Source organism: Fundulus heteroclitus, chromosome 18 (genome assembly GCF_011125445.2).
Source record: "Fundulus heteroclitus isolate FHET01 chromosome 18, MU-UCD_Fhet_4.1, whole genome shotgun sequence".
Taxonomy (NCBI): domain Eukaryota; kingdom Metazoa; phylum Chordata; class Actinopteri; order Cyprinodontiformes; family Fundulidae; genus Fundulus; species Fundulus heteroclitus.
Genome location: NC_046378.1, coordinates 26446008 through 26469987, shown reverse-complemented (window position 1 = coordinate 26469987; position 23980 = coordinate 26446008). Strand labels below are relative to the sequence as shown.

The following is a 23980-nucleotide window of genomic DNA, read 5'->3' as shown; positions in this document are numbered from 1 at the left end:
TTCATAAATAAAATTGATTCCATTAAAAATAAATAATTGGCATCCTCCCAAACATGATTACCTCGTCCTCAGGAAGTGAGGCAGCATTGGAGGAGTCTTTAGAACCGGCACAGTGTCTGAACTGTTTAGAAGCAGTAGAGCTTTCTGACTATCTAAAATTTTAGCTTAATCTAAACCTTCTACCTGTATGTCAGACCCAATCCCAACCAAGTTGTTTAAAGAGATATTCCCTTTGATCAGTGGCACTATTTTAGACATGATTAATCTATCCTTAGTAAATGGATATGTACCACAGGCTTTTAAAGTAGCTGTTATTAAACCTTTACTTAAGAAACCATCTCTTGATCAAGATGAGTTGATAAATTAGAGACCTATATCTAATCTTCCTTTCTTATCTAAAATTCTTGAGAAAGTAGTTGCTAATCAACTTTGTGAACATTTACAAAGCAATGACCAACTTGAGGAGTTTCAGTCAGGCTTCAGAGCTCATCATAGCACTGAAACAGCTCTGGTGAAGGTCACTAATGATATTCTCATGGCCTCAGATAATGGACTTGTGTCTGTACTTGTCCTGTTAGATCTCAGTGCTGCATTTGATACAGTTGATTGGATCCTGATGAATCCAATCAATTACTTCAACTGCAGTCATGTCTTGATGACATCAAAAGCTGGATGACTTAAATAGTTTACTTAAATTCTGACAAGACAGAAGTTGTAATCTTTGGACCAGAGTCCTCAAAAAATAAACTTCTTAATCAACCACTTAATCTGGATGGCATTAACTTGGCCTCTGGTAATAAAGTAAAACATATTGGTGTTATTTTTGACCAATCCCATATTAAACAGGTTTCCATAGTTTCCTTTTTTCACCTCAGGAATATCGCCAAAATTAGAAACATTCTGTCCAGGGGTGATGCTGAAAAACTAGTGCATTGCATTTGTTACTTCAAGGCTGGACTATTGTAATTCTTTACTATTAGGAAGTTGACAAAAAGCAGTTCAAAGTCTTCAGCTGATCCAAAATGCTGCAGCAAGAGTTCTGAGAAAATCAACAAGAGGGATCGTATTTCTCCAATTTTAGCTTCTCTTCATTGGCTTCCTGTTAAATCAAGAATATAATTTAAAATTATTCTTCTAACGTATAAAGCCCTTAATAATCAAGCTCCATCATATATCAGAGCTCTGATTACCCTGTATGTTCCTAACAGAGCACTTTGCTCTCAGACTGCAGGTCTGCTGGTGGTTCCTAGAGTCTCTAAAAGTAGAATGGGAGGCAGATCCAATCTGACATCTATCTAAGGGATGGGGGTTGACTTCATCATGATGTGATGTAGAAAAGCTTACCGCTGTGTCTTCTAAATGGCAGATTTCTTTGTACGAAGCCAATCAGGCTCATTCAACAACTAGAAAGCCTAATCTTTTCTTACTTATTCACACCAACAAACAGTCTGATGGCTCACCGTTGACTGTGAGGTGCACCCAGCTGCCGTTGTGGAAGGTGTCGTACTGTTGCTCCAGCATCAGGACCCTGCATTCGTACCAGCCCTGGTCCTCAGAGCGCACTGGGTCAATTTGCAACGACGCCTTCCATGAAGAGAGGCTCTGCCTGAAAACAGAGAAAGGGGGGGGGGGGACCTGAATTAACAACTGCAACACAATAAACCTTTGCTTTAAAACACCTGCATGTTTGATGAAATTAAACAATATTGATGCCAATGTTTTAGAGTGGTCCAGACAGAGTCCAGACTTGAATCGGATAGAGAATCTGAGATTAATCATGAAAATACCAGTGAAAAGGAGGGTCTGATTGCTGCGATGCCACTAAAGATTTTACTTAAAAGGCAATATAAATATTTTGTGGCTCTTCTGACCTTTATTTGAAAGTTGCCAGACAGGAAATGGGTAAAGAGAGAAGTGGAATGACATTTTTTTTTTACTTCTATCCAAAATTGCTATTTATTTTACATTATTTTATATGCTTCAAGCGATGCCTGTCTCATTTCAAACTTCTTAGTCGAATACGTTGCTAAAATAGAAGCACTGATGGGTGGTTATATCAGTGGAAAAGAAAATAACATTCTACCGTTTCCCCAGTGAACAATTTTTGTGTTTCAATGCAACGCTAAGATTGTTCAGTCTGCAGGTTGTATCAAGACATCAGCCTCCTGGTGGCAGGTGTACGTCAATAAATCATAAACTACCCTAAATGTATATCAGCCATTCCAACCTGGCTGTCAAACTTTTAAAAAAGCACATCCCCCAGATCAGTTAGCTATTCCGTTAACTATTTTGAGGTAACTTTGCAGCCATGGGGCTCCAGAATCAGGATTTCAACACGAAGCTGTCTGGGAGACGCACCTTCATCTGAATTAGCATAAATCATTTGATGTCACAGTAAAAAAAAAAGTCAGTCAGTCAGTCTTCGACTTTACAGAAATCACATTTCTTACACAACTTTTCCATCCTCGACTCTTCCGACTTCAAGGCCGAGGATAAATTGGAATTCTAAAAGGAGGAAATCACAAGGGATGAGAGATGTTAAGGAAACCAGGCATGGCTGAAACCTTCAGCTGCTGAGCTGCCTGTCTCCAAGCCTCCAGCCCTGCTGCTCATTCGGCAGCCTCTGACAGCCCGGCAGACTAAAACAGGCGGTTCTGCTCTGGCTGACAAGTGTTCAGAAATAGGGCATTTTTCCAAACTTTGATGTACTGTAAGTACAACTTCCCGCCACTTCAAAGTGAGTGTCAGGCAAATATACTGACATTGAAGGAGGGCTGGAATTGCTCTTGCAGCAATGAAACTGCATTAGGAAGATACTAAAGCACTGCTTTCATACTCAAGGGCGAAAGAACCAATAAGATAAGTTTTTGTTAGCAGAAAATCAATCCAGGGAACGGGAAGTGAGATGAACGAGGACTACAAAGTTGCAATTTGTCTTTAAAAATCCGGTTTATCCTTTTTTTTTCCTTTTTTTCCCCCCCGAAGCTCTGATGTCCCGAGTGTGTGAAGAGGTGGAACCTGAGTTCTCATTTGTCAAGAAGTGGAAAGGGCGCTACTGTAAACAGAGTTCACAGGACTGTATCCAAGTCAGGACCGGCCTAATGGGCACTGACTATTCACCCCAAACGAGGTTATGTCTCCTGTGAAAGTAAAGAAGACAGCTCCTTGTTCAGGTCACATCGCTGATTTTACCAAACAGCAGAGCTTCACAACTGCCAAATATAATGGTATATTTGACGGCTATATGTTGTAAACACAGCAAACAAAGACTTGCTGAAGCATTCACCTAAATCTATGGACAGTTTTGCTTTTGTTCTGCTTCACAATTGTGCTGGACCATGATCAAAATGCGAAAAAGCGGAATACAGCTTATATTTAGTATCTACTTCAGATACTATTTATTTCAGTCCAATAAAAGGTCATTCTTGTAAAGGGAAATAAAAACTGGCACATACTAAATGGATCAACTCAAGGCCGCTGCATGGTAGGGTCCCGTGTCAGGTCCTCTCTTGATATTCTTCCTAAATTTTTCCCCCTCTACATGTGTTTTAATGGATATTTTTTTTCATCTGTTTATTTAGTTACCATTCTCAGCTCTTTGCTCTTATTGAAATAGAACCTGTCTGACGACACGAAGCAGGCTAAGAGATCTGAGAAAAGAACACATCTTGTCCTGATGTAAAGAAACTCAACAGCCAATGAGGAACAGTGGCGAACATTTCCAAGAGTAGATGGTCAACCCAATTTACTCCAGCAGTGTGCCAATAACTCATGAAGAAGACTACAAAAGAACCATCTACAACAGCTAAATCTCTGCAGGCCTCCTTTGCCTCGGTTAAGGTAAGTATTCAACAATAGGAACGAGAATGGGCAGAAATGGCATCTGTGGGTGAAAGAAAAATATCTTAAACCAACCCAAGAGGCTGGTTTAAGATAATATCCTGGGGACTGGAGAGACAAAAGTGGATTTTTTTGGAAGGATGTGAGTCCCAGTATTTCAAAGGCAAAACAAAACGCATTTGGTAGTGTGAGGATCTTGGGCTCCTTTGTGGCTTCAGGACCCGGTTGACCTGCCACACATATGATGAAACCCTTTGCTCTCTACAGCCAACAGTTTGTGATGTTTTGCCCGAGCACACTCGGGGTATGGAGCATGACAAACCATCACGGCCACCTCTAAATGGATGAAGAAAATTGCCGTTTTGGAGTGGCCTAAAACAGATTAGGATGCTGTGGCAAGAACTTGAACAGGTTGTGAATGCTTTAAAACCGACCAACGTCACTGAATTTAAAGGGAGCTGCAAAGAAGAGCGGAACCAAATTCCTCCACAGCGAAGGCTCATTGTCAGTTATCAAAAATATCTGGTGGTGGTAATCATGTGTTAGGTTCAAGGACAAATTACATTTTCAAAAGAGTATTTTTGCTTTAGCCCCCTAGTAAAAAGAACAGTACAAGATGTGTTTTTGACTGATTGATGATCTGAACTGTTTAAGTGTGACAACAAGGCGAAAACAGAAGAAGCGTGTAAGGGAGCAACTGCTTTCTCACTGCTCTGTGTTTAAATCCAATTATTTACTAAGAGTAATCACACAGCTCATCTACAGTGATGCAGCTGGAAGTGACCCGGAGCAACATGTGACTGCCTCCAAGTTGGTGAAGACGGGCCGTTTCCTAAAGCCGGTAGCAAAGGAGAAATTATTTCGCACATTTTACCAGACTGCTCCAGAACAGCAGGATCTGACATTAAATCTCCAAAAGATGCACATCTGAATTATTGATAGCATCTTTGCTGGAGTGAGAAAACAAAAATAGATCTTCTTTTAAATGTGATAGTTTCCATTTTGCTGCAGGGCAAAAGCGATCCAGATTAACAGCAAGATATAAATCATATTTCTCATTTTGCATTAATAAAGAAAAACAGCTTTTGCACTGAGAACAGCTCTTTCTATCTGCTATGTGAAACATTTCGGGATTTGTTTGTATTGCTAGAGATTTGTTTCTGTTTGGGTAGCAGCTGTGTGACGGAATAATCACACATGTACTCTATTCATCAACTTTACTTACACTGAGTGATAACAATTCATGGGAATAGCCCAAATGAGCTCTGAGACCACATGAAGCCATTAAGCAGCCCAAACGAGCATCTCATAAAGCAGAGTTCAGCGTCACCATGAACATGCTATCCCCAGAATACACTTTAATCCACGTAATGAGACTGGCCATATTCATGTTGCATCTGTTCGCCGATAATTCCACAACAGTGGACTTGGAGCCACATGGCCGATGCCCAGTAACGGGAATCCGAGCGAGCACGGTAGAGCGTCGGAAAAGTACCGCTCATTCAAACCCCCGTTTAAAGGAGGTTAGAGCTGACAACAAAACACTCCGGCAGCGTCAGAGTCAATGTAAAGAGAAAAAACGAGGGTTCCCGAGACAAAACGCGTTCGGCGCAGTGAAGACCTGCTTCAAAAACCACAAGGAGTTTCAGCGAATTAATTATCGTTCACCTACTTTTCACACCATTCATGTGATTTAAACAAAGAAAACTCGACACATCCATATTTTGGGGACACAAGAGGAGCGAATCCCTAAGCTTTTTCGCAAGCCCTGTTTTCATTCATTTATGATTATTACGTGGTCCACAAAGACTGTAAATGATAAAAAGCTGGGAAAAGGGACAATTCTGATCTCCTTCTGAAAGCTTGCCTTTCAGAGGTGCCAAAGTAGTGTTATATCAAACGGTTTCTGGTTGCACCGTGTTGGAAATCATTTCTGAGACAGCAGAGCAATATTATTTGTGTTTGTTTTGTGTACCGTTAATTGGGTTGACACCGTTTTAATCTTCCTTTGATAGATATTCTTAGATTAAATGGATAGTTCAGAGTGTTCTGTTTAAGTATCATATGCAATACTTTACAGAAGTGGAAGCGATTAGGACAGCAACTCAGCTACAAAGTAGTAAGCTGCGTAAAATCACAGAGGAGGGCTCAGCAGATTCTGAGGTGCATAATGTACAAAGGTCTCCAACTTTCTGCAGAATCAATCACGGCAGACCTCCAAACTTCATGGGGTTTTAAGATTAGCTTAAGGACGGTGCATAGAGGGCTTCATGGACTGGGTTTCTGTAGTGGGGGAGCTACATCCTCAGTCATACCTGTGAGGCGGGACAAATCATGCCTCTGTCTAACATCCAAAGGACGAATCTATTTGGCAGTTGCCAGGAGAATGGCACGTATGCAACGTGCCATTCTCCTGGCAACTGCCATATCAATGTTTATTTAGCTTATTCCTTTGTTTTTCTTTTCCTGTGTAATATTTCCCTCTGTAATGTTTTTCTGTTCACTTACAGCACTTTGAATCATCTTGTTACTGAAAACTACTATATAAAAAAACTTGCCTTGCCTTGCCTTGCCTTAAGATTATTTTGTTGTGGAGGGATTTATGGTGTATGCCTGTTTTTGACCATTTTGGCTTGGCGCCCCTTAGTTTCATTGAAATTGACTATTATAAGTTCAGTTTAAAACACTGATTTAAAGTTGTGCTAAGACTGGGGGAAAAAAAAACAGAAAAAGAACTTGTTGCAAATCAAAAATAAAGCATGCCATTAAAATATAAATTATTCTTCAAAAAAAAAAACTACACTTTAAGAAATGGGGATTTTGGTCTCTTTGAAAAAGGAATGAGGACCAGAAGTTTGGAAAATCCAACAATTTGCATATTAAATTAAATTTCTTCCACACTTAGCCCGACTGTGAAGGAAGCCTGCATAAAAGCAAACTCTCACTGGGAGGTTAGTCTGGCCGCAACTCAAATGAAAGCCCATTTCAGAATACATTTCTATTATAAAAGCTTCAGCAGTTTCTTTTATTTATAATGAAGATTTTAAGCATTACTATTTATTTTAATGTTGTGACCTCCTTTGTTATTATTACTATTTTGTAACACTCTGGACAAAAAGGCTGTTTTCTTAACATAGGCCTAAATCTCTTAGTTTCCAACTAAACATTAAACAGCAGGCAGCTAGAGTTACCATTTAACTGATTAACATAAAGTATTTATAGCCAATGAAATGACCTATTTCCTCCAGGAGCTGATAAACTAAAACTAAAACAAATACAGAATTAATACTGAGGGGTTATAGCGAAGAGGCAACATTTGGAGCTGAAAAATAAACCCATCAACTGCAGTTTTATGAATGGCCTACAGAGGCTAACAGTGCTCCTTTAATTTCCCCATGTTAACATACCGTGCTTCCTAACAGAAACTAACATGGTCACAGTTTGATGATGATAACTGTCAAATTGTCATACTTTTCATCATTTTCCATTTGTTTTCAGTGGGGAGTGGTGGCCTAAGGGTGCGAGAGAATCCGGGAGAGGAGGCATAGTTCTGGGTTCGCATCTCACAGACTGCCACTTTGGGTCCCTGAGTGCTGCACAGTGGTCCCTGCTCCCTAAGGGATGGGTGGATAATTGAGCCGAGAGGAGTAAACGGGCCATTTCATTGACATGTATGTTGCATTGACAAATTATGATAATTATTAGTGCATTGTTGCATTATTATTAATTCAATTCAATTCAATTCAATTTTATTTATATAGCGCCAAATCATGAAACATGTCATCTCAAGGCACTTTACAAAGTCAAGTTCAATCATATTATACAGATTGGGTCATATTACACAGATTGGTCAAAAATGTCCTATATAAGGAAACCAGTTGATTGCATCAAAGTCCCGACAAGCAGCATTCACTCCTGGGGAAGCCTAGAGCCACAGGGAGAGTCGTCTGCATTGTACATGGCTTTGCTGCAATCCCTCATACTAAGCAAGCATGAAGCAACAGTGGGAAGAAAAACTCCCCATTAACGGGAAGGAAAACCTCCGGCAGAACCGGGCTCAGTATGAACGGTCATCTGCCTCGACCGACTGGGGTTACAGAAGACAGAGCAGAGACACAACAAGAGAGACAAAAAAGCACAGAAGCACACATTGATCCAGATTAATACCACATTAATACCACATTAAATACGAAGGTTTTTAAAGTCATGCAAAACAAAGCAAATTGCCTGTTTGAGAGGTGGGCTGATGGCCATCGAGGCCCCACAATTATTAGGAAACCGACATTTTGCGAAACTGCAATTTTCTGTCACATTTGTACCTCCTTCATCCACACACAAACTGAAATTTCGATAAAAAACAAGATTTTTGAAAACCGCCTCGATAGCAGTTTGTGGTCTATCTAGTATGGACTGATTGACGTTAGGAAACTTTTTTGCTTCGATGTACATTAACAATCTAAACGAACCGAAAAGAGACAACGGAACAAACGATGGCATGCAAGGGATGAATGACTGCAGCCAGGTGGGGGAGCTGCACCATGACTGGGTGACCTGTGAGCGCATTAGCCCAGGGTAGTACCCACTGCTTGTTAAGAAGAGTAAGAATGATAAATGTTTTCATGTCTCCAACAACACCAGAAATATTGACTATGTTTTTTGCTAGTCTCCTTTAAAAAAAAAGAGTAGCTGGAGGGGTCTGAAAACATTTTATATGCTGACAGAACCAGAAAGCTAGCACACAGTGATTTTTTATGTCTCTACGTTGGCGTCATCATACCGCATTTTAGAAGTGATTGTAAGGTATACTTACTGATATTTAAAACTCTTAATGGTCTGAGCCTGCTCCAATTTAACCAAAGTGCTATGTCCTACAGGCCCTGCATCTATTTAGTTTATAGTTTGTTGTCTATCAGTGTTTTATTAATTTATTTCTTATTTAGTGACAATTTTAGCAAGCATTATACTCTTTTCTTCTCTTTTTTCTTTTCCCTCCTGGTGCTCATTCTCTAAAGTACACAACTGTATTTCCTCAGCTCCCCATACTTTAAATTTTTTTCAGTTTCATACTTTGTGAGCGTGTTAATTTTAATCAAAGGTATCATTCAGTCACCAGCCCGACGGCTCCAAAGCCTGCTGCTGACGGCTAAGTCCATCTTTTAAATTACAAAACTTTTTCCTCTTTAACATAATTGGAAAAACGAACACAGATATTTATTTACACAATCATTCATCTTGTATTCCAATTAAGAAAGCTCTAATTGGCTTTTTTCAAATTGAACACGAGTAGTTTCTTATTGTACTGTTTAGCAAATACTTTACATTTTCTACATCTCATGTGGAAGTTTTCAGTCCACTCCATTGACTGCATGCACTCCGCGCTGCACTGTTCCAGGGCGTGTGGGAAGCCATATAGATATACTGTATATACAATGCAGTAGTAAACTGCTGAGACCCAGTTATTTCCCCTCTGTTCACTCAGATGCAGCAGATGCCTCTCTGCGGGCCAGAATGCTGCGTTCACAGACATAAATGCAGTTTAAAGCCCAGCCACAATATTCTCTTTACAGCATAAGGACCTCAGTGCATCACCATACAGCTTAAGTACTGTTCAGTGACAAAAAATGTGTATAAATGCAATCTATGCATTATTAGTAGTCACCAATTCTTCTGTTCTCGTCTGACATTGGGGTTTGCAGCAGCAAGAGAGTGAAAAATCGTAAAAAAAACTGCAATTTCTCTGTAATGATATTTCATATTTTTGAAGAAATGCGCCATAGTTCAAGCTGACAAGAGATAAAATGCAACAACAAAAAAAAGAGTCAAAATAATTTTCATGAGTTAAGATGCAGATGTTTGGATTTTCTTTCCTCCTTGCCACTTTTTGCTTTAAAGACAGTTCATTGCTTCTAACACAGATGCCCCAGTGAGCAGAAGACACGATATAAACGTTGAGTCTGGTTGCACGGCTTGTTCAGCCCTGAATCCCTCGGACTAAATTTAGATCGCATTTAGCCCAAGCGGCGTAGTGCATATATCTTAATTTAGATTCCACACAAACAACTGAAAACATGGAAGATACACAACCTGATAGCTAATAGCGCAGATCATACGAAGATGCCAGAGAGCAGCAAACAGGGTTCTTAAGGAGCTTATTTACGGTCTTAATGTTCTTCATAAGCAAATGTTGTGGCTGTAAGAGTTTCAAAAAGGCAATCGCTCTAGTCAGTTGAGGGTTAAAAAGGGGGGAAATGTTAGTTGTATTACAGATTTTTTTAAACTAAATATAACCCTATTTAACATATCACAAAAATACTGGATGTTTAATGTCAAGGACTGCCGACAAAACACATTAGAGGTCAAAGTTGAACATTCATTTTTAAATGACCCAATAACTTAATGTGTGAAAAAAATGACTAAACAAATGTTCACTGCAGATATTTCAGTTTTTTGCTTACATCTCTCCATCTATTGTCTTTAGTGGTTCATCTGTGCAGGGTCACGCAGGGAGGAGTGAAAACAAAACATCCAAAAAATCATCCAAAAATTACAGACTTGGACAGACAGATGGACGAACCGACTGATGAAACCTCCTATTATCCAAATTACATAATATCAGTAATAATCATCTTTATTTGCCAATGCAACATACATTCCAATAAACATATCATTTAACCCATCCCTCAGGGAGCAGTGGGCTGCCTCTGTACGGCACCCAGGGCACAATCTGGGGCTAAGGGTCTTATTCTGAGTGCCAGTCTGTGGGAGTCAACCCCAGAACCTCCATGATGAAAGCACAGCGCTCTAACCACTCAGTCACCACTCCCCAGTACGAGTGTAATGGAAAGTCGAATCTCAGTCTTATTATTATCATTATGAGCAATGTGTATAAGAATGGTAAAATATTCGTCTGCCAGAGAACGATAGATGAGTGATAGGAAAACATCCTGCTGTGACAGGCAGTGAGGTTATGTTAGCTCTGATGCATCTGTTCTTAAAGACAAGATGACAAGGTGCAGCTGGTATCCTCTTATCGACACAATGAAAAATGTGGTTTGAAACCGGAAATATTCATGATCAATGTGCACTGAAACACAGAGAATTTTCCCAGCATTTCCATGAACGTGACGAAAAAGCACCTCTTTTTCCGAGCCGTAGAATGAGAAACTTGATAAGATTTTCTCTCGTTAGAACCACAGATGTTAATTAATTTATTGGGATTTTATTTGAAAGACCAACTCAAAGAGGTCCACAATTAGAATTAGAAAGAATAAAAGCTTTGAATATATGAAAAGTTTGTTTTTGTGTTCAGCCTCGGCGTTCCTTCTACATTTGCTTTCTTTCCGCAACTCATAAATAAAGGTCAGATTTGAGGAAAGCATGACTTCTGATTGTCCATGATTTGACTTAGGGGTATCAGAGAAAAGGAAGCTGAATAAAAAAATGCATGTCACACTTTTAAGATATATATTTGTAAACCCCATGCATCATTCTCCTCTCACTTCACAATTATTCAGTGCTTTGTGTCGATTCATCTCATAAGTCTCAGTAAAACACCACGAGGTTTGTAGTTAGAACGTTGATAATAATTAGAAAAACTTTAACGCGTATGAATACTTTTGCAATCCACTGTCTAGGTGAGGAAACTTTCCAAAGGAAAAATAGCAGATGTTACATTGTGTGGATAATATTTCTGGACAGCTGTTTATTAACATGTCGTGTGAACTTCAGTTGACAACTTTGCATCTGCTGCAGCGTCAACAGTCTTTTTTTGGATTTATTATGCTTCCTAAGTAAAAAAAGCTTGATCCTTATTTATTCCAAGATCACGGTGAATTCACAACCTGCTGGACATGAAATCCTGCACGCGGGTCGTTCTGTGTGCTTTCAGAGGCTGTTTAGGCCGCGTCATCTTACCAGTATACTCTGGATCCACATGAGGAGGGTAGAAGCGGAAGTTGATGAAGAAGGGGATAGGCACTCCAAACTTAAACCACTCCACCACATAGGGGGGCTGCTGGCCATCCAGGGGAGGGGACACGTCACACCCCAGGATCACGCTCTCTCCAGCGCGCGCCGTCACAAACCGGGGCTCCTCTCTCACGCCGTGGGCACCTGGCAGGGGACAAAAGGGGGGCCTTTATTACAGCGGTCGTCAACTCTGTGCGGCATACCGTGTTGTGAGAAAGTAAAAGTGAAAAAAAAATAATAAATAAAAAGAGAGAGTTTTGTCACACCTAACCGTTTCAGATCGTCAGACTCAATTTTAATATCAGACTAATACAACTTGAATGAAAAAGTGACCTCCCTCATAAAGGGAAACAACATATTCTGGCTTCAGTTTCACAAGCCAACCCCTCCGATTTATTTTTTTTGTACTGAAGGAGAATCTCCGACCAACAGTTTATAGCCTTATCCTCAAACGCACTTGGGTTATTCACCAAGCCGACTATTCAAGGCACGCCAGCGAGTCAGACTTTGAAAATGTTAAAATAAAGTACAATAAAATCCAATTGTGATGCTTTGTAAAGAAGAGCTGGCCAAAATTCCTTCACAGTAATGTAAATAATACACTGCCAGTTAAAGGTATAGCGGACGATCTTTTTCGGCTTCGTGTTCCGGAGGGGATCACCTCATCTATTGGTCGTCCTACGTGCAGATCATGATGACGCGCTCATGTAATGCCAGTGTGCGTGCACGCTCCTTGTAAGTTTCAGCTTGCTTGCAGCACGTATACTTTGCAAACGGCTGAAAGTCGCAAAAAACAAACTGTTTTACAAGTTTATGAGAAGAAAAGGATGGCCTCAGAAGAAAGAAATGCGATCCGAGTGGATTTGGGAGATTTTTTTAACACAATCCCCCTGAGCAGGTAGGATGGTGTTGTGCATGCACAGTTATTCAAAAAGGGACTTGGGCATTTCTTGACTACAGTTCCAGAAAAATTGTTCACTATACCTTTGCCTTTGCCCCTTGCAGAACTCTGCAAGGGGCAAACACTTTTTCCCAGTCGTGTGCAAATTCTCTGTGATCAAATCTTCCATGACATATTAATTAAAAAACAATTATCATGTGCAAAATCGAACAACTCAAATATATTCTAAATAAATTTGGCGTAGGGCCAATGGTACTGTAGTGCTTCAGTGCTTGCAACGCACATGGGTAAGCCCTCTGCCTTTCATGAGCCTTCCCTCCTCTCGTCGTTCCATCGTCATCTGTCACCTGCATCTGTTGGTGAGCAGTTCGTGGCCGTGCCATACTGTACAATAAATGAGCTGCCAAGAGGTTCCATTGATCATACCTGGCCACTGCTCAGATGAGCTTTACTATTAGCACCACCAAGCCTGGCGCCTCGCCACCAATGGGCTGGCAAGCGCTGCGGAGCGTTGACCTATCAGATGACTCAAAGGTCGGCGTACCTGCCTCAGCAAAACGCTCACTCTGGGAATGGATTTTCTCCAGCCCCCACTCTCATCGAGCCGGCTGCATCTCCGCCGTCAGATCGAGTGTGACTGCCGACCCTCGGCTAAAGGCAAGATCGCTCCGGGGATCAGGAGACATGCTGACGTTCCCAGTTGAATAACTTAACGCTTTCTTTAGCAGCATCATTTGCATGATCAGGGCAGATCTGCACGCAAAAAAAAATCTAGCACTAAGGACACGGACGTATTATGAGCCCAAGCAGGACTGCTGTTACTGCCAGAAATGACGTTCCACAACCTTTTCCTGCTGTGTAAAACAAGAGCTGCAGGGTGATCTGCAAGCAATGCTTTTCCAAATGTGCACACTGAAATCAAAACCCAAATATTTTCGTCCAACTGTCAAAAAAAAAAAAAAAAAAACAAAGCCTTAACTCCGCCCCTGCAGACCATATGCACCACTTAGTGATTGTGTTTACCAGTTTAATCTGCGTTATCCTGTGACAGAGTTAATCCACTTTATTCATATCAGCCAGCACAGATTCTGGACTTAAACAGAGCAGATTTAATCAAATTGCATGTTTTTAAGTGGGAATGTGCTCTGCTAGTAACGGACCTCTGTGCTGGAATCTGCTTTGCTGTTGGCCCTTTTTGCTGACGAACAAAAGCCATGCAGTACTAGTAGAAGCTCTAACCATGATCAACAAGAAACATTAAAATGCTTGTGTATTATTCATCAACCTGTAGAAGACTATTTTATAGTCCCACATGAAACCCTTGCCTAAAACAGAAATACATCCTATTTTGATAGAGAAGCAAAAGTTTAGCAAATCTTTATAATTGATTGTGAGCTGTCAGTTATAAAATTATACACATTATTTTCTGATTAGTGAATGCATAATAATTGAAGTGGGCCTTTTTCATAACACTCTTTAGTGTAGAATTTGTTACTGAAGGACCAAGACTCAGAAGGCGCCACATTTTAGTGTCAGTGTTAGTATGAATCGTAAACCAAACACTATTTATTCATAAAACACAGTTTAAAAAGAAACAATTTGATTAACCAAAGTGCTGTGCTAAAACACATCAAACCAAGACTCGAGTAATAATAATAAAAAAGAACCAAAAACAATATAAGTAGAATAAAATGTACCACAACGACTGTTGTAAAATAAAAGACAAGCAACAACAAACCAACTCTGTGTCAAAAGCCACTGAAAATAAGTGTTTAAGAGAAACTTAGAAACAACAAGAGAAGAAGCCTTTCTAATAGAGGAACTATACCTGAATTTATTCTTGTCTCATTAAGAAAAATGCTTTTTACGCAATGTATTATGAGTTTAAAAGATGTAATTTGATAAGAACAATTAACTAATCGATCTGGGGACAACCCGGGACGACTGTCTCTGCCGGGGGTGTAACAAGGTGTAGAGCTGTTGCTAAGCTGCAGCTCCTCCATCATAAACTGAAAGACATGTAAACGTTGACCATTCACATAAGAAAATGTCATTTACTCCAGACGTAGCCATTTATGTCAAAGAAAATGATGAAAAGTCTCTTGATGAAGCCTTGTTCCCTCCGGAGGATTGTGCACGAGCTTGATGTACGTTTAGTCTCGTACATGTGGAGGGGTTCTCGACATGCACAAAACATTTCATATTAAACTGTTCTCCTCACTCATGGTCCGAATTTGTGCAGGACCAGGGATTTAAAGTTTATTCTATACCTTTCTTGTGTGTTGTTTAGTCTTGCTGATGCTATTTAGGAGACTTCTGAAAGGCAACTGTAAGGTTGAACTGATTTTATTTCGGGGTATAATATTAAAAGGGGCAGAATACAAATGCACAGTGGTTTTAAAATGTTTGTTTGTGGGGGAAAAAACATGATATTAAAATATCTTTCCTTCCCATTCACAATTATATACAATTTCTATTGCCCTGCAAAGTAAAAGCCTGATGAAATACATTAAGGTAAGACTACTTGAGTAAAGCCATGTAGACTAAAATGCAACTCAGAAATCCACCGGCTTTTCTCTCAACCTCTGAGACCCACTGCTTGTGATCTCTGGCCACTAAACGAACAGAGAGAGCGCCCTGAAACACATGGAACAGATTGGTTTGAGTAAGTAAAGTCATGTGAAACACAAACTCGAGCCCTGAGACACAAGAGTTTATGCTGCTGAAATCCATTATTTTCTCCACACTAGTTTAGAAGCTCATGTTTCTAGCTGGCGCTACTTGTGAGTCCTTGTGGCAAAGAAACAGCACATATTCTACAAGTGTAAAATATTGCCGGGCAAATAATCGTTTGACCCTTTTTATGTGATCCTCATAAGGCGACAATAAGCTCTGGATCGGTCACTGCTTTTCATTTCCCTAATGGAGAGCCAGTGGCCCAAGGGGGGGTTGTGAGAGCAAATACAGAATGTAAATTAATGTGTTTAAGATCCTACAATTAAACAGCAATGAAGATATAAAGAGATCAAAACAGCTAAGAGATGGCTGAATCTTTGATTATTTTTTTTTTACTTTTTTGGCACTGTCACTAAACCGAACCAAAGTTGCAGACTCATAAATACGCTTTCCAAATACACTATGGTAGATTTCCGTTAAGTAAGATCTGCATAAATCAGACAACTATCAAATCCCGCAGATCAATATTTTTACGCATATCACTGCAGGCTTCACTGGATTTACCGCAGCTTTGATCATAAATTAGAAAAAGGTAACAATTCAGTCAGTGGGAGATAAATCTACTGTATTGCAAAAAGGCTCAGGTACAAAAGTGAAACACACAGAGGTAATAAGACCTTGCTGTTTGGGCAGCAGTTAAACAGTCAGTGCTGTAATGAGTCCGTCAGAGTGAGTGATTGGGCTTCAAGTATGGATTGTTTACTTTATCGAGCAATTGGCTAATTATTTCCTCAATTAATTGTTTCAGCTATAAAATGTCTTAGGCGTAGCAAAGGGCCTGTCAGACAGCAGAGCAATGTGCTTCGTCCAGCAAGGAGAGGAGATTTCAGTTTAATAATGTTACTTGTTTTGCCTCTGTCTTTAGAAAAGCACTTTGGCTCAGTCTCGACCACAAAGCAAAGCGTGCAGGAAAGGATTTAAAAAATAAAAAATAAAAAAATCTTTTGTCACATTAAGCATTCAGGTAGACCTTTGGTTTTAACTCACATTGCTTTTAAGGTGTCTCGACGGCCTGGTAGGTAAAATGGTGACAATAGCGCAACAAAATGTTGTAAATACCTGCAGTGCTACTGCAATGGGTAATATATTATGAAAGATGTCTGCACTTCACTTATTAGTTTCAGCCTCAGCGTTAAAAAAACACACATTTGGGACGGATCAGTTTATTTTTTTGGCATGAGAGGATACAGGTGAGGGGATTTCTGTACAGAGACCCGTGCACCTCTATATATACCATGTCGTATACGCTGGGTAATTGTGTCTAAAACCCGACGGTTTGAGTCCTGTTTCGCCTCCTCATTCTCCTCCTCCTCATCCTTTCTCTCGATTAAATATACAGCAGCTCTCAGAAGGCTACAACACCCTGTTAAAATGTCCGGTTTTCAGAATGTAAAAAGGACGTTTACAGCCCTGATGTTTCCTTGGTGCAGTCAGTCTGAAAAATTAAGTATTGCTGAGCTTCAGCTGTCACCTAAAGCTCACAATTTAACACCATATTTTTACTTTTTCACTGAGAGAAAAGTAACCCCGGATTGTGACGCTGTCATGACCATATATCCCTTTGGATAAGGTGATATCTATCATAATTGTGGTCTAAAGGTTCTGTTTGGTTCTGTCCGACCAATAAATGATCTACTAGGGGTGTTAATCACCAGCTTAACACAATTCAATGTTATATTGATTAGTTTGGATTATGACACGATATTTGCCGATATTACAAAGTCTGTCACGCCACGATTTCCATTAAATTCAATTCATAAATCTGCGATCGATATGATGTGATATCGTCTGCCCATCTAACGCTATTATTTACACTGATATCCACTCACAAAAGAACCCCAAATATGATTTAACCATTTTATTTCTGAGCTCTTACATGTATTTAAATCAAAAACAGAATTCTTCTAATTATAAAATATTAATAATAATAATAGATCACCTGTTCACTATGGTCTCATGCCATACAGGCAAATCTTAAAAATTACGATATTTGCATTTGACATTGTTGTAATTGGATTGCGAATCATTTAATCGATATATTGATGAGGATCGATCTAGTGTTACACCCCTATGACTTACCAAAAGGTTTTGGGTCTGGGTGCATATTTAAACATTGCTGTAATGCAGTCCTATTGTGATACTCCTGTGTGCAATTCAGACATTTTAAGTGGGAGGGAATCCTAATTTGTCCCTCTACAGGATTAAATTCTTCATTATATTTTATAAAATAGTTGAACGGTTTTAAAATTAGCCATTTTTTATATTATTTGAATTGGTCAGTGTTAATGTAAAATATCATTATGTCCAAACTTGTCAGAAAAACACACAGGCAGTCATAGTTTCTTACTGTTTTCCCACAGTGGTAAGTCCTTTCCAAATTCAACCTAAACAAAGACATTTATGGTCATAGTTCAAGACTATTTTTTTATTATTCTGCTTGGAGGGAAGATTTGGTACCTCCGCATTTTTATTTCAAAACTCTATACCGTTCCAGACTGAAAATGTCCACATTTCTGTATTTATTTTTAGGCCAGATTTTAACATATTAATGCAAAAGTTCCATTTAAATGTACACCAAAATGTCACTTCTGTGGCCAAGCTTTAAACAGGTAAGGTGCAAGTCCTAACAAAAACCAAAGACTGCAAGTAAGCATAATACAGGAATGAATACGTCTCTGCTGCTTTCCCAACATGTTTGTGAATAAAACATCTCAGACTTCACCCTGATCTTTCTGCTCAGTCACCTGAAAAACATCTGTCCAGCGAATATAAATAGACGCACAAACTCACTTCTGGTGTCCTACATAGTCATGCCTAAAATGTTCAACTGAACGGTTGATATGAATGAAGGAGCAGCCAATGACGTTATTTTGGAGGTAAACTACTGAGGTGGAGTCAGTTTGTACCGAATAATTTAAGGATTTTCAGAAGACTAACTAGGAGAGGGTAAAGTCTTATTGACCTAAATGATGAGATAATTTGAATATGAGATAAAGTATCTTTGTGTTCCGTAATCTGTGCAGTAATGAGCGTCGGGGGAGTGACCTGTCTGTGTTTTTTCAACAATCAGAAGGCTAAAAACGGCCTTAAACTTCTCTTTGCTCAAATGGCACGCTTCCCTGCTACGCTGTGCTTTGATTGCCGATTGTAAACTTGTACAGTAAACAAACCTCTCACTGCAGTGTAGTAATCAGGCACTGGCGAACTGTGCAGTGTTCCAGACTAAAATAACTTCCAATACCAGAACATATATGAAAACCCAGGAAGCTCAGCGAGGCAATTATAGATGAGCCGATGTTAGATTTTCTGATCCAAGCACCCTAAACCTCTTTTCCGCCATCCGAACAATATTACACAGGGTGAGACAAAAAATCTAATATTTAGCTCAAGCCTGTCTATAATTCGAGGCATGAGCTTAAAACTTCGTTCGCTCGGTGCAACCACAGATTGTATAGAGAATACATCGAAATTATGAACATGCTCGTGATTTGTTGCATGTCGGCCGTGTTTTGTGGCGATGAGGATGTGAGTGCAGCCCTATGCCGGACAGAGCTCCTGATGTCGAGGATGTAATGGAATATAGACTGGACAGAGGCCGCAGACAGGATCTCAAGGACGTGCAGCCACTGGGCTGGATGGGCCACTGACAGGGCGGTAATTGAATGCCAGCCCGCATATGCTGAAGGTCACATCAGAGGATGGACGGAGTGTGTGTGTGTTTGTGTGCAGTCCTGTAAGCTTTAAGCATGTATGTATGCTAATCTGGGTCTGTAAAATAAAAAGAAACATTGATCTATCGGCAATAACTGCAGGGGAAGTGTGACCGTTTACTTCTCACTTTTCGCATCTTTTCAGTCTTTTAAAAAATCCACTTCCTGTCATGCAATCACTCGTGGGTAATCATCACTTTCTCACACTAGTTTGCTTTCCTTTATCTTGCAGAGAATACGCTCTCCGTGAAGCTGGATAGACTAAATTTAAAACTAACATGTGGAAAAGCCTTCTGTTGTGCGCAGATGCAATTACGGCAACTTTTAAACGATAAACTGCTATCTGATCTGGTATGGGCTCACATCACAGTGATCTTTATGCCTTGCGAGCATGGCCTCCCCTGGGTGTAAGGAGGAAACGGCGCGGGCTTACATTCATTTATAAGGCGTTGCTGGGAAAACTACCTCCTTATCTATGTTGCCTCCTCTCTCCAATAGCAACTGGGTAAAAGCTCCTGTTCATTACATCTGCTTCTTTTCAAAGCCCTCAGAATCCACAAAGAATTTGGGAGTTTGGATTTTTCAGCCCCGCCCCCCCCCCCCCCCCAGAAGAAATTGTAAGACGCAGCATTTCATTCTCCTGGGTAAATATAAACCTTCTTAGAACTAAAGAATGTAGCTATTATGATTATGAGGTTTGCTTTATTCTATATCATTATCAGGCGTACTGGATTGATGTCGCTGTCGGTCAGGTCTCCCTTGACGTGGAGATTTTATCTCAAGGGACTTACTGGTAAAATAAAGGTGAAATAAATTAAAGCCAGAAGCCGTTTAGCTAACCCATCAAGTAAAATCAATGTACACTTTTTATGCTTTTTATGCTGTCATTTTAAGAGGATAGGACTGTACTAAGATATTAGAAAGAAACCCCTCTCCTCCCAAGAGTACATTCTTTGCTATACAGAGTACATAATAATATGTAAGAATATATAAATCGGCTATCTGATTTATTTCTAAATATTCACATTTACAACTCAAATATTCACGTTAATGCTGCCTTGATGAAAACTGAACGAACACCAATTCCAAATCCAAAATTCGTATTGTAGTTTCATCTAAAAAAGTGGCCCAAGGGCCATTTGTGGCTCTTGGTTTAATGGTGTAGGCCTGACCACGGTTCAGGTCGCTCCAGGAAAGGGACACCTTTTTGTAATCCTTAAATGACAAAGGTATATCTTCTAAAATGGAAAATGTCAGGTACAATAAAAACAATTTTTTCTATTATTAGTAATGTTTGTTTTTTGTTGTTGTTGTTTGTTTGTTGTTGCTTTCACTTGAATAAGTAAGCAGGGCCACAAACATCCAGCGACTTTTTACTCAAGACAGACCTGGACATGCATTCATTAAATTTGGCTAATTATTACAGCAAGGGTTTTTAAAAAGTAAGCTCTCGTTGCTGTTGCTGTAAACAGACCTTTTTGTTGTCTTTAAAAGGCAAACCTCTGAGATCCTCTATCACATGTTTAATTTACTGATGAATAGGTACAAAGAAATGAATTTCCAGTAAAGTGATTTTGCATTTTTAATTGCAAAGATGGCTCCTCAGGACTTGGTGCAAAAGGTCCTGACAAAACTTGTTTAGATCCAAATGTAGACCCCTTTTATTATTCTATGTCCTCCCAACATTGATTGTAATCTGTATTTTTTTTTTTCTTTTCTGTTTGGGCCTCTTTCCCAAACACTCCCTGCATCCTCATTGATGCTACACTAAACTAGATATTTTATATTAACCTAACTGAGAACCACTTTTTATTATTTTCTCATTTATTTCTACCCATTTTCCGGTCAAGTCTGAGACACCGTCTGTTGTGTCTACTTTGGTGCGGGAACAACCCATCGTAGATCTAATAGTTTTCACTATTAAGCTCTCTTTATTGGCAGAGCCTCAGTCAGGGAAGTGCGCTCGATGTGCTGACACCCAACTAAATGTGCAGAAAAGGGAGCGCAAAAAAAAAAAAAAAACTGGGGGATGTGTGAAATGAACTTGGCTCGCCAAAGGGCACAGAAGACATCAGTGGACGCTGCACCGCTGTGAGGCGCAGAAATTCCTCATTCCCAGCCGTGATTCGGATATTTTTTATTGTGTCTCAAAGCGATGTTTAGATGAGTTATAAAAACTTCAGCTTAGGTGTTTTATAGTAATTATACAAAGAGGTATACTGCTGCGACAACAGTGATTGGTGCTTTCGCGTGGCTCCTCTAATTATGGCTTCTTATGAGTCTATTTATTCAGCATCAGTGAGTCATATACAACCATGTGGAAAAGTCAACGCAGCACAGAGCTTCCTCATCAGCTGCTCAGACATTCAGATAATAATAGTTGTCCCATATTAAGTAGTGCACAAAAAATTTACAAAATTGCTTTTATTTCTTTCGAATTTCTTGCAAGCCTTTAAAGAGGTAATGATCTATAGTTTTTCGGGCTTAGACTTCTTCAGACTTCGGCTAAATTTTAATGTTTCAGGCCATTCCTGTAACCTTACCATACCAACACCTTTAAAAGATGAAACATTTCAGAAATGCACATCTTTAAGAAACAGTATTAGATCCAGCATTGAGCCTGAATACCGGAAATGACCAATCATTAAGCTACTCGGCCCTGACAAGTGAAAGGCCACTCAGAAACTAAAAAACAAAACATAAAATCTTTTTTCCAATCTACCATAAGTAAGTGCTACCAGGTTGCACCGACAGCGACTCTCTTCAGAGCAAATGCTGTTAAAGAGTGAAGAAAACTCAGCAAATGTTCCTATCAGTTTAAAAATAAAGTCAGGGGAAGTATAGAGAGGCAAGAACCTATTGATAAGAAAACTATTTTTCTCCGACATGACAAGACATCTGTGAACCAAAGTCAGACAGCAACAGCAAGAAACAAGTTCAGCAGATACCAGGACAGCTAACTGTGTGGAGAATATTAGTTATTCTCTGTTTTAAGCTCTCAGCCTGCCTTTGGCCCAGGAAATGCAGGATATTAAACAGTTGGCATACTTTTAGAGAATTTAGATTACGGTAAGAATTCAGTACTTTCTGTCGCTCATTTCAGAAAGTAAAACGTGTATATTCTATAGTTAGCAAACGTAGATTGAAATACTTCAAGCCTTCATTTCTTTGCAATGATTATACTTACAGATAATGAAAGCCAAAAATCCTCTCAGAAATTTTCAATATTGCAAAAAGTTAAATATTGTAAGCTTGTTGTGTAACACCCTAATCAGCTAATTAACTCAAAACAACTGCAAATGTTTCCTGAGACTCTAAATAGTCCCTTGGTCTGGGTCAGTGGGCTACACAATCATGAGGATAGACTTGACAGATGTCCAGAAGTCGGTCATTTACATCCTCCACAAGGAGGGTAAAACAAAAAAGGTCATTGCTTAAGAAGCTGGTTCGTCATAGAGTGCTATATCCAAGTGTGATCATAAAAAGTTGAGCAGAAGGAAAAAGCCTGGTATAAAAAGGTGCACCACTAACAGAGCAGTCTTAAGATGATTTTCAAGTAAAATCAATTCATTAATGTGGAGAAGCCTCAAAAAGAGTGGACTGAGTCTGTGCATCAAGAGGCACCACACACAGACAAATTCCTTTGGATTTCCTCTGGAAATCAAGGTTGCAGAGTCTGCAGAAAGAGTGGGGAGGCAGAGAATCCACGTTGCTTGAAGTCAAGTGTGATGTTTCCACAGTCAGTGATGGTTTCGGGTATCATGTCATCTGCTAATGTTGATCCACTGTGATTTCTCAAGCCCACAGTCAATGCAGCCATCTGCCACGCAGTTCTAGAGCACCTTCTGCTCCCTTCTGTTGACAAGCTGTATGGAGATGCTGCTTTAATTTTAAGCAGACTTGGACCTGCCCAGAGTGCCCAAGGTACAGACAGCTGGTTCGCTTGACATGGCGTCCCTGTGCTTGATTGGCCTGCAAACTTTGATTTGAATCCCTTAGAGAAACTATTGAGTATTGTCAAGAGGAAGATGAGACATACCAGACTCAACAATACAGATGAGCTGAAGGTTATCAACACAACCTTGGCTTGCATTACACCTCAGCAGAACCGCAGGCTGATTGCCTCCATGCCATGCTGCATTGATGCAGTAATTCAGGCAAAAGGGGCCAAAAATAGTGTTTAATTCATGGAAATGAACATACTTTTCAGAAGCCTGATATTCCTGTTGAAAATATCCCCTTTAATTGATATTATGTAATGTTCTGAGTTTCAGAGATATTTAAATTTATTTTTTAATTATCTGTAAGCCATAGGCATCAAAATTACAAAAAAGGCTTGAAATATGTCACTCTGTATGTAATAAGTCTGTATAAGTTTCACCTTCTAAAAAGAATTAAAACAATATTAAACCTTATCTCTGCATCCATTTTTTTTTTTTTTGGAAAATTAAGCAAATAACCACCATCCCCCAGACATATAAAAAGACAAATGGAAAGAATAAATAAAAAGATCATTAAACACAGACTTAGCTCAAACAGGAAACAAAATGCAAAGAAATTAGGGATGGTTTAAGACCTTTGTAGACTATAGTATATAAAAGTAATGCAACAAAATGGTTCACATTAGAGTCCAGCCATGATGCAGCAGTTATATACGAATAAATAAGGGATGTACATGGATTTTTCTTCCCACACTGGGACAAGTTGGTTTAGAATGAACTATGATGCCGGGTCCCCTTGCAGTTAATGTCCATACTAAAGAGTAGAGAAGTTTCTACCAAATGTCGGTCCCTGGAAGGACCACAGCACAGACATCCACAGAACA

At 39.6% G+C, this 23980-nt stretch overlaps 1 protein-coding gene across 1 annotated transcript in view; it reads right to left on the bottom strand.

Annotated features, from left to right (window-relative positions):
- Nucleotides 1-1520: 1520 nt before the first annotated feature.
- LOC118566774 (protein turtle homolog B-like) overlaps nt 1521-23980 on the bottom strand; it is a 34279-nt gene continuing 11819 nt past the window's right edge. The window contains exons 2-3 of the mRNA XM_036150163.1: nt 11755-11952; nt 1521-1606 (exon numbers count right to left, since the gene is read on the bottom strand). Coding sequence (XP_036006056.1) covers nt 1521-1606; nt 11755-11952 — 284 coding nt within the window. The remainder of the gene's footprint in view (nt 1607-11754; nt 11953-23980) is intronic.